General features: G+C 48.5%; 1 protein-coding gene across 1 annotated transcript; it reads right to left on the bottom strand.

The window, feature by feature from the left end:
* Window positions 1-6157: 6157 nt before the first annotated feature.
* Window positions 6158-10819, bottom strand: LOC123142271 (uncharacterized). Its single transcript, XM_044561257.1, has 7 exons — window positions 10575-10819; window positions 10405-10468; window positions 10256-10322; window positions 10005-10135; window positions 6992-8529; window positions 6684-6909; window positions 6158-6588 (listed from the first exon to the last, which is right to left on the bottom strand). The coding sequence occupies exons 1-7, from the start codon at window positions 10602-10604 to the stop codon at window positions 6338-6340; spliced, it is 2307 nt and encodes a 768-aa protein (XP_044417192.1). The 5' UTR covers window positions 10605-10819; the 3' UTR covers window positions 6158-6337.
* Between the last annotated feature and the right edge of the window lie 727 nt (window positions 10820-11546).

The raw sequence follows: 11546 nt of genomic DNA, 5'->3' as shown, positions 1-11546 counted from the left end.
TAATGAATATTTTAAAACTAACATTAAGGAGGCAAATTGGATGATACTGTCGTATCCTTTCAGCCTCATTAACCTTAGGTAATAAAATAATTTCACCGAAGTTTAAGCGAAACAACTCTAGTTGGCCAACGTGAAGGCATCCAAACAAGAGTAGGAAATCTTGTTTGATGACCTCCCAAAAATTATGTAGAACTCAGCGGGAAAACCATCAGCACCCGGTGCTTTGTTATGTTCCATTAGGAAAACCACCTTTCTAACTTCCTCCTCGGAGAATGGAGATGTTAGAAGGCTATTTTCGCATCAGAAACCTGGGGGATGTCATCTGTTCGAGACACATCCATCAAGAAGTTTCCTTCCTCAGGGGTTCCGAACATATTTTTATAATAACTAGTGATATAAGACTTAAGTTGCTCATGCCCTTCAATCGTGCCCTCCTCCTGTTGCAGGGAATGAATAAGTTTCTTCCGATGTCTACCATAGGCGACACCATGGAAAAATCTCGTATTTGAATCACCTTTTAGGATAAACTGAGAGTTTGAATGTTGGTACCACTTGAGTTCCTCCTCGCGCAGCATGTGAGCTAACTAGGCATTTGATTGACTCTTAATCTCTATTTCAATGTCGGAGAGAGGTCTAATCTCTGCCAGAGCTTCTAAATCATCAATAATAGATGAAAGACGAAGCTTCTCCTTTTTTAGGATACCCGCAGTGTGCCTAGCCCATCCACAAAGGAACTTACATAATGCACGCATTTTGTTGTTCCATATGTGTATTGGGGTAAGCCCGGCAACTGGTTTATCCCACACCTCCTTGACCATTTCATGGAATCCATCCCGATGGAACCAACCCAGTTCAAACTTGAACCTGCGTCGGTGCTGTGATCGAGGTAATCCATTGGTTAAGAGAATGGGTGCATGGTCTGAAATAGTCTCTATACGAGGAAGAGCGCGAACAGAAAGCATTGGGAATTTGCATTCCTAGTTGGTATCCATTAAAACGTGGTCTAGTTTCTCATATGTCGGCTCCGGAAGACTATTCGCCCAGGTGAACTGTCTTCCAATCATGGAAACCTCTCGCAAATCCCGACTGTCAATGACAGCGTTGAAAAGGAAAGGCCAATGATTATCAAACCTACCTCGGCTTTTCTCATTTGGAAATCGTAGCAAGTTAAAATCCCCACCAATAAGAATGGGGTAGGGATTATCTTTCGCCAGATTAACCTGTTCACGGAGAAAAACGGCCTTGAGCTCATCCTAGGCTGCCCCATACACGACGAAGAGGGTCCATGTGAAGTTGTCAGCTTTGTTTCGAATATGGAGTTTAATATGAAACTCTCCATCCGAACAAGCCAGGACATCCAAAGTCCCTGTGTTAATGCCAAGTAAAATGCCCCCAGAACGACCTCGAGGTGGCCTTGAAATCCAGTTATAGTCTATCCCGCCAGACAGGCGGTCAAGCAGACTTGCTGAGAAATCACGTCTCCCCGTTTCAGATAAAGCCAGAAAGTCTAAATTGTACTCTCTATTACATTCCGCTATGAATAGATGTTTAGCCAAGTCACCAAGACCTCTACTATTAAAGAACATGCCATTCATGAGGAAACAATAGGAGATTTAGAAAATTTCATCCTCTTAGAAGGTTTACGACCTTTTTTCGAACGGTCGGACTTGGATTTACGACCGAAAGTTGTAAGCTCAATCAATGAACTAAGCCCGGGTTCCTCCAAGCCCACGTCTGAAACCTCCCCTACTACATGAGTGAGTAGCTGACCATCTGATGTGGCATGCAGCTCCTCCTCATCTAGATGAGAGCTAAAAGATTTGCTAGAAACTCGTGGAGTGACCTTTAATCGATCATATTCCAAATGTCTCAATGCGTTTGCGGAAACAGAAATATCATTCTCATTACTTCCTAGACTAACACCCACATTATTCAACTTAGCAACGATGGATGTAGTAGAAAAAGATAAAAACGATTTGGATGATGACAAGGTACTTTGGTTGTCGAGGTTCTGTACAGCTTTACGCCGCATAGCCTTGGCCAAAGAGTTTCGTCAGTGTCCGTCGTTCCATCGTCAGCCACCGCATGGCGGGCACTGCGACGTGTGGGCGTCACCCCCGATGAAGAAAGTCGTGTAGGAACATCCGCCGGAGGAGGGGATGAGGGTGTAGTAGCAACCCCCTCCCCGGCAGTCACAACCACCGGTACACTCAACGCCACCGCCGAAGATGGTGTGTCTGGAGGCGGGACCACGGGTGGTGCATGCATGGGTGAGACGTACACGTTCGGCTTCATCTGAAATCGTTGAGCAGCCGCGGACGCGTCCGGCTCCGATGGAGATCGAATAACAGTCGAATGTGCAGTACTGCATGGCTGCACACCCGAGGCCAGCCCTTTGTTTCCCAGCACACTCGAAACATGCATGCACAGCTCCAACTGAGATGCGTGCTGGGTTGGCCCTACCCGAGCCGCTGGATGGCAAGGGTGGCGCTATGGGTATGCTTGGGTCTTCATGTGAATACCCATGATTTTTACAAAACAGTGTTGATTTTGGCAAAACAGTGACAATTTTCGAAAAACAACAATGATTTTGGCAAAATGAATACACATGAATACCCGGTTGCAAATTTCTGAAGCCGCCACTGCTGGATGCCCGCTAAATAAAGGCACTACAGGGCACCCCGCTGAAACTCCGGCTGCCTGCACCGGCTTGGAGACAGCCGGTTGCGACGGCGCCATCCGTGTCGGCGGCGGGGGCTGCGGCGCCACCTCAGCAGATGGAGAGTTCGGGCATCCCGCCGAGCCGCCGGTGACCTGCACCAACTGGAGGGCAGCGGGTGACGACGTTGCAGTCCGAGAAGGCGACGACGGCTGCGACACAACCACAGCCCGTGGCGTAGAAGGCGAGGCAGACTCCTGCACTAAAATCACTGAACCACGTCCTGTCACACCTCCAGAGCCCACACTCGACAGTACACGTCGTTGAACTTGAGTCTCATGAATTTTATTCGCCGGAGCAGAACTAGAAGACGGGTAGTTGGAAGGGCTCCCGGTGTGCTCCGAGGTGTCCATCACATCGTCCTTCTCCTTGGTGCCGCTCTCATTGTCAGCATCATCACCCTTGCGTCTCCAAATAAATGGGACAAAGTCAAGGTCCGGAATGTAATCAGCCGGCTCCTTCCTGAACGTGAATGCGTAGCCCTTGAGCTTAACCAGCACATCTGTTGCAACAAAAGGCCCCGCGTCACCCTTGTCCTTAGACAAAATCTGAGAGTTGGTCATAGCCACGAGAATCCGAACTACACCCCGGCGTCGCAGGCTAATGAGATCCACATCTAAGGTCTTGCCCATCAAAGTACCACGGCCCATAGACCCCAAAAATGACGCACCGTATGAGGAACACCCTCGACATGGAGCCAAATCTGTTGAAGCTCGAGCTTATGTGGGACCTCCTGCGACCTCCATGCGGTGACAGTCATCCGGGCATTAACCGACGGCACGTTCATCTGAATTCCGTCAACCCTGTCCAAGTCCTCGAAAGAAGGAAAGCTAACAAGGTAAGCATCGGACCCGTGTTGAATAGCCTCCCACTTCCACTGATCATGTACCGGACATCTCCTAGCAATCTGACTCTCGACAACGCTCGCCGGTACATCAACCCACTCACATGAACACGGGCGATCGGTGTTTGTGTCAGCGCCAAATGATCCTTCACCACACTATGTGGCAGCAGGGCAAAGTAAGTCTCCTCAGCACCAACTCCCGGGACAAAATCATTGGGCTTGGGGAGTTTCAGAACCGGGCACTGCAACGTTGGATAAGCGATTTTGTCACAAATATAACAGTAATGCTGCACTGTGCAATCCTTTGCGGCATGCGTATACACCGCACACTTCCAGCGTCGGACCCCTTTCATAGCCTTGTTCTTAGGCACTGTAGGATTCACTTGCACATCAGACACGGGAACTCCCAGAGAAGGGACATCGACAGTAGTAGGCCCCTGTGGCACCTGACTGTTCTGCTGCTGCACAAATTGCTGATATTGCCCCTGCTGAAAAGACTGCACATGTTGTTGTTGTATAGGTTGATGCGGTATATGTTGCTGAACCTGCATGTGCTGAGCCGGTGGGTGAAAACCATGTTGCAAAGCTCCCCCAGCAAACTGTTGTTGATGCGGCTTCTTCTTCTTCTTCTTACTTTTCTGGACTGGTTGTGCCACAATCCCTCCTGGATGGAACTGTGAAGGAACGGACATCCCGGCCGGCGAAGTCCTATACATAGAGCCTGGCGCACCGGCGACAGCCGGACCGTATGGCGGGGCGTAGTGCCTGGCCTGGCCATAGCTAGGGGGTTGGTTCCCACCGTAGTTGTAGACCGGCGCCGGTCCTCGCTGAAGAAGAGGTGGACTGGAGAAGCCCGGCGTCTGAGCCGGAGGGCGCGAGGGAGTGGAAGTCACCCCATGACTGGAGCTGGATGAGGGTTCGTCCCTCCCGAGATGGAGGCACCACGCACCGAAGGAGGCACGCCGCCATGGGGCGCTGATGCGCCGCCGCGACGGGCAACCCCGGCGCCGGGAGATTGTACTGGAGCCGTATGCAGCGTCGGCGAGGGGAGTGAGATCTTGGCGGCGACGATGGAATCACGCGGGACAGCAGACGAGGACGACGGGTTTTGAAAAATAGTCCATCCATTTTGAAAAAAAGTTCATGGGTTTTGGAAAAAGAGTTCATCGGTTTTGAAAAAAGTTCATCGAATTGAAAAAATGTTCATCGATTTTGAAAAGAGTTCATCAATTTTGAAAAAAGTTCATTGATTTTGAAAAAGAGTTCAGTGATTTTAAAAACAGTTCATGAATTTGAAAAGGTTCAGCGGATTTTGATAAAAAAAAAGGTTCACGCATTTAACAAAGAAAATGACTAAGGAAAAAAATGTACAAAATCGTTCCAACATAGGAGAAAAGGGGACAGGAAAAAGGAAAAGAAGGAAAAATTAAAAAAGAAGAAGAAGAAAAGTAGAAAGAAGATGTATTAGAACACACCTGAACTGGTTGGCCTGTTGGTTACAGTAGCTTGCTTAGAGTGAAGACGTTCTGGGTTCGATTACCACCCATGTGCATCTTTTTTTGCGGGATAAACTGAGAAAAAGGGACGTAGATGGGCCGAGCCCAAGTCAGTGCGGGGGGTATGCGCCCGTTAACGAAAACAACTAAAACGGACGCAGCGGGCGCCGTTTAGGATTTGCCTAGAAATCGTTTCTGACTGCGTCTCCGGCTCAGTTTCAGATCTCGACGATCGGCAATGTCATGCTTCCAATGCTAGTTTGATGCATTGAACTGATGCATTTTCAGCACTGTTCAAGAAGGCGCTATTAGGCGCTCGCCTAGGCGCGCATAAGCGCTGGGCGTTTGCATAACGCCTCGCTTTGGCCCTAGGCGCTCAAAAAAGCAGCCGGCGAGGTTCTCCGGCGAGAAAGCAGCCTCTCCAGCGAGGAATCATGTTTCTCAGGCGAGAAATCAATCTCCCCGGCGAGGATTCGACCTCCCCTGCGAGGATTCATCCTCCCCGACGACAAATAGATACATTGCCTGCTCAACCATGCCATGCTACGGGTGTTCAACTAGTTTGACTAATAAGCCGAGCTTTCTGCGACCCAGTGAGATATGGATTACATTGCCTGCTCAACCATGCCATGCACAGAACAAAGTGCTGGTAAAAATCTGACATAGTAGCCCAAGTGTGTTGTTATAACCCTTGCTGTATCTAATTCCTAGAGAGATAGAAAGTGTAGTGCATATACAGCTATTGGTAGTATGTACTTCCTCCATCCAGTTCCGTGACAAGTAATTCGGGACGAAAGAAGTAAATCTAGGAAGCCATGTGTGGAGTTTGCCATATGTCACCAACAGCACAACAAAAGAAATTAGTTTTGCAATACTAGAACAAAAACTCTACAGCAAGTGATGATGCTTCTAAAGGGTTGCAGCAAGACATTATTTCAAAAAAACAATCAAGGGTTTGCGTCGGCTAACATTTGACCATCTAGTCCCTTGAGCAAAGAAATATACTTTCTTTATTTGCCAAAAGTAAAATAAGATAGATCTAGACAAACTGCAAGGTACTACTACTTAGAGAGACAAAATTTAGAACAGATTTGCATCAACTTGGTCCCAAACCAGAACAAACAGGAGTTCAGGCTGGCAGATTAAGCATCAATAATGTTCAGCATCGATCGGACAATTGACTTACAGGAGGAGTATAAAGGTTCTAGATGGAATAAAATATGGCGACACAGGTTACTAATAGACGGTGGTTTTTCATCAGATGGGTCATGCATGTGCTTAATTTATGTCAAACAACCGCCCTTCCTCTTGGAGTTCACTGTCGCAGCTGTAATCGCCGAAGATCCAGTCCTCCTCCAGATTATGCAAATACGAGGTTATGTAATAGCTGTCAGACGTGACGTCAACAGTGGTGTCTCCTTCGCCGCGGAACATCTCCTCAAACTCTCTGTCACGCCCCAGGAATCTCTCCTTCGTCGGGTGCACGATGGTCATCCCTCTGGACTCACAGTAAAGGCAACGGACTTGCTCTGCCATGCATACACATGCAACGGACTTTACTATATAGTTCTGGATAGTATAAAAAGTGATGACAGAGTGCAAAGCTAAACGATAGATAGCATACCAGAGCCTGGAAGTGGCATAGCAACAGGACAGCACAACACCGCCTCCTTGGAGCCGACGTTGCGACACTCGGCAAAGAAGAGCTTTGGAGTGCCAGCAACCTGAGTGGCAAGGAAGTTGATGTGGGAGCAATGGCTAATGTGTTGAAAGGGCCTCATTAGGTCCGCACGGCCACCCACGTGCTCATTGACACCGCAGATAACATGGACCTCATAGCTGGGTTGTACCTGCAAGCAATCAAGTTGTTATAGATTGTTTTGATGATGTACATCCAGCAAGTCAATCTGTGTAAAAGAGCAAGCAAATTACCTGGCTTTTCTTGTTGTACATCTCGATTGCAGACTTCACCATTCCCACCACACTGGTGTGCTGGTACCAGAAGTTGTCTATCATTCTCATTACATCTCTGTAAGCCCACGGGCCTAACACGTTGGTGTTTTTTGTTTCTTGTGCAGGTTTGCTGTTGGTTTGGAAGTGGCCCAGAATTAATGTGCGGACCTTGGCATCTTCGTTTTGGTTGAGGAGTTCCAAGCAGCCTTTGAGCATGGAATTAGATGGTCCGAGGAAGTGGGCCTGTTCAAGAGGTTTGGCGTGGTGTGCGGCTTTGGCAGCAGCCATGTAGGCTTCTTGTTCGACACCACCATCGTGATGGCTTGGATCATCGGCCTTTTGGAGATAGGCCCCAGCCAGCTGCAGTTGTTGCATGGCTTCACCCACCGTGAGGGTGGGGTGGCGGGTGCAAAGGAAGGAGACGAGGCCATACAGGGATCGGAGTGCGATTCGCAGCAGGGCTTTGGTGCTGATGACCTCGATGTCGATCTTTTTCTCTAGCTTTAGAGGGTAGGCTTGGGCATACCAGAGGGTATTAACGATGATGTTGGAGACAGGGTCCAGCGGTCCGTAGCAGTGACCGGCATGGAGCAAGCTGTAGTGGTACTGGTGCGAGCCCCGCAGCTTGTCCTTGGGCAGACAGGCAAGAGCCTCCAGGTAGTATCCATGGATGGTGGTGAGAAGCAAATGCTTCAGAGTCGGCAGCAGCGGCACTTGCATCTCCGGATGGTTCAGGTTGCTGCCAGTGCGTTTAGAGGCAAGCCTCCAGGCTTCCTCCAGGACGAAAAGAGCAGGTGGTTCAGGTTGCTGTAGTAGTTCCTGGATGTCGATGAGCAGACCGGGGTCTTGGGCTGCGTAGGGTGGTGAAAGCAGGGTGTTGATCTTGCAGAGAAAAGGGGACAGTAGCTTCCACCCTAGAGCGAACTTCCGCGGGTTGGGGTGCAGGGCGGCAGCTGCAGCACATCTTAGCGCCATTCCAACGGCTGCCACGGTGGTGTCAGATAGAAACCTGAAGGTCTGTTCCATCCCTCGGTGCTTGATGATGAGGTTGGCGGCCACGAGGGGATCCAAATTAGCCTTGTTGAGATACCACTCGGCCCTGTAGTAGGGGAGGTAGGGAAAGAGGGCCACCAGAAAGGCGATGAGACCGTCGAGCGACCGCTCAAAAATGCACCGTAGTATCGGCCGTTGACGACCATGTGAGTCCTCAGCCAGCTCGGCCTTGTCTTCCTCGTCCACCACCAGCAGCTTGCTTTGGGCGATTGCTTCGGCGACGACGATGTTGGAGACCGGATCTAGTAGGCCAAAGCAGAAGCCTTCGTCGACGATGTTCACCTGATCGTAGTAGCGCCGGATCTTGGCGAGGAGCTCCTTTCTGACCCCATGTTCCAGATCTTGCTCCGTCTTGAATTCACTGAGCCAACTACCTAGATTATGCCGACCATAGACCCGTTCCTTGGTTATGGGGTCCTTGCAGGTGAAACTGGACAGGACTGTTTCAGTTTCAAACTCCTTTGCTGCATAAGAAAAGCAGAACAGGGTAAATAAAATTGCAGCTAAATCAACTTGGTTATCACGAAAAAGAATGAAGATAGAAATAGATTTGTTGACAATCTACAAGGTATAGGTGAATTTACAAAGGAGTGCTGTGCCTCATAAGGTGTGCATTTTTTTTTTCAAGAAACAAGTTCGATGTTATTACACTCTAGCATACCTGAACCTGATTATTAACCAGGTATAAAACAACCATGAATTACATTACCGTGTTAAGGCTATTGTATGCAAGATACTAGTAATAAAGCATTGGAAAATGCAAAAATGTTGGTAAGCACTTAATGATCATTGTAACTAAACAGAATGTGGAGCATATTCTGGACCACGGTAATGGCATGCAGATAAATACAACATCATCAGCTCTCCAAACACCACATTATAGAAGTAGGAAATAACATGATGCAAACAGGTTTTGTTCCCAACTGTTCACTTGCATATAAGCATACAATAACCATTTCGTCAAATACAAATTTTCAGAGATATAATTGCAAAATTGAGTAACTGATTCAAGCTAAACACAGTCAGTATCACAACCCAGTACAGTTGGCAGTTGAAAAACATCGAATGTGAATTTTCCACAACTCACTGCACCAACACCTCACTTCTAGAACATGCACCCTGAATTTTCCAATAAATGTGGGGAAAAAATCATGGTTGTAATATGCTATAACATGTGCACTTGCTAAAAGTTGTTCAAAATTATGAAAAATTGTGTATCGTACTAAAAAAGACAGAGATGAAGGACCAATGTAGCAACTATATGCGCACAACTTTTTGTCTTACTCAAGACAGTTCACAAATGGTGATGTTTTTGCATGCCTTTTTGCAGGTGCACATTTTCTAGCACGTTGCTCATCTATGTTTTTTTTTGGCTACACAAAGTGTACTTCTGAAATAGGGTGCGACCACATGTTGACACACTCATATATTCATATGCGAGTTGCAATGTGATATAACAATAGCCCAATAAGAATATATTACTACAATAGTGAGAGGTATCAAAATAGCTGTTCAGTTTGTTGACTAATATCATGTGATATGTCTTGTTTGTTGCTAATTTTCCAACTCCCTTTGAGCATAAGTATATCATATAAAGGGGAATCAACTCAAGCAATCAGCGCTTTTGGTGTTTACTTTGCAAACTAAATATCAAAGAATTGTGGCAATCAGCAAATTAAGATTAAAAAAATCTACTCAAACAATTACGCCTGATCTATAAGGATGTCACAGCCTGGAAAAACAGTTGCTTACACCATTCAAATATTCAGATATGTGAGTTGCCTGAAATTCAGATCATAACAAAGATAAGTTGATAACCTTCTCGATCGGACACATAATGCTCTCTTTCAAGAAGACACGTATTAATCCCCATAAATGCATATTTTATGCTGACACACCACCAATGTCAAGAAGAACTCGAGATTAGACCAGGACTCACTGTCAACTAGAAGTGTCTGGGCCGCAAGCTGCTGCTCCGTATCAACTAGAAGTGTCTGGGTCTTTGAAAGCTGGTGCTCCCTGTCAACTAAAAGTGTATCCGTCTCCGCAAGCTGCCGGTCCTTGCCAAGGCTGGCATAAAAGAATCAACGACAACAACAAGAAGAAGAGGAACCAATGTCTCAACCATCATTCCCCACAAAATAAAAGCGAGCCAAAATCAGCACACATAACATAAGCATTCGATCTTACAGCTCGTCGCGGAGCAGGTTGTTGTCGTCCCGGAGGTTCTGGACCTCGCTTTCCATCTCCTTCAGGACTGCATCATCCAAATCACAAAATGTAAAAAAAATAAAAAAAACCATCTCTGGCCGAGAAGGATTGAATTTGCTCAGCTTTACCTTGGCACGTCTCCTTGATAGCAGCCTCCTGCTCCTGCTCCGTCCCATCGTCCAGACGCTTCCTCTTTTGTGTGCAACGACGTGGTGGCGCAAAAGGGGAGAAAAATGAGGCGAAGAGAGTGGAGAGACGGGCAGGGTACAGAAGTGGGGAAAGGGTTAGGCAACAGTACCTTGAGGTCGGTCTTATTTCGGTTCTCCATCTGCACGGGGATTGGGGATCGGGGAGACGAAACCCTAGCTGCAGCGGAGGAGGAAGAAGAGCTGGGAGCGGGAGCGAGGTTCGGGTGCAGCGCGAGGGAAGGAGGGCGCCGCCGGTGACAGAAAGGAAGGAGGGCGCCGCCGGTGACAGCGCGAGGGAAGGAGGGCGCGGTGCGAGGGGTGAGGGAGAGGCCGATCTGGATCGGGGACAGAGAGAGGGAGGCGGCGGAAGGAAGGAAGGGAGGAGAGGTTTGGTGGACGTCCGGGTTTGGTGCGGTGTTTTTTTTTTTCCTTTTCTTTGCATGGACGGATGGATGGACGTTGGATTGCTAGCAATGGATGGTAGAAAATGTCATGGGAACTACTTTCTCAGTCCGATCTCTTCATACATATTGAATCTTCTGTGGATGCAGAACCTGCCATCCCCGAGGTACGCCACACTGCTAATCAATGGGTACCATTGAGGCGGCGGGTCGAGGTCTACCCACATGTGCCTCAGGGTGGACATGGTCCGGGTCGGTCCGGTCCCTCACCGAGCCGGCGTTTAGCACATGGGCCATGCCGACCTGGTTGCTCTCGAGTCCGATCTCTTCATACATATTGAATCTTCTGTGGATGCAGAACCTGCCATCCCCGAGGTACGCCACACTGCTAATCAATGGGTACCATTGAGGCGGCGGGTCGAGGTCTACCCACATGTGCCTCAGGGTGGACATGGTCCGGTCCCTCACCGAGCCGGCGTTTGGACCGGCCGCCGGCGGTCCGGACCGAGCATCCCAACAGTCCTATTTTCAGGGACCGGACCGGCGGCGGCAAAGCTCGGGCCGCCCCGAGAGGACCGGCCGCAGACAAGAGCAAATCATGCACTGGACTACGGGAGGCTGCTGGAGGACACGGGAGATAGAGGTAGGAGCACAGGGAGCTCACTTAGACGACCACGAGGC

The sequence above is a fragment of the Triticum aestivum genome, chromosome 6D (assembly GCF_018294505.1).
Source record: "Triticum aestivum cultivar Chinese Spring chromosome 6D, IWGSC CS RefSeq v2.1, whole genome shotgun sequence".
Lineage (NCBI taxonomy): Eukaryota > Viridiplantae > Streptophyta > Magnoliopsida > Poales > Poaceae > Triticum > Triticum aestivum.
Note: the sequence above shows the minus strand (reverse complement) of the source record. Positions and strands in the feature narration are given on the sequence as shown.

Bases quoted from the DNA above. Each gene is read 5' to 3' on its own strand.
- LOC123142271 (XM_044561257.1), bottom strand. From the start codon at position 10,604: ATGGAGAACCGAAATAAGACCGACCTCAAG. The intron at 8,530-10,004 runs GTGAGTCCTGGT...TTTCTTATGCAG, and splicing joins CCAGACACTTCTAGTTGACA to CAAAGGAGTTTGAAACTGAA. The intron at 6,910-6,991 runs GTAATTTGCTTG...GATTGCTTGCAG, and splicing joins TGTACAACAAGAAAAGCCAG to GTACAACCCAGCTATGAGGT.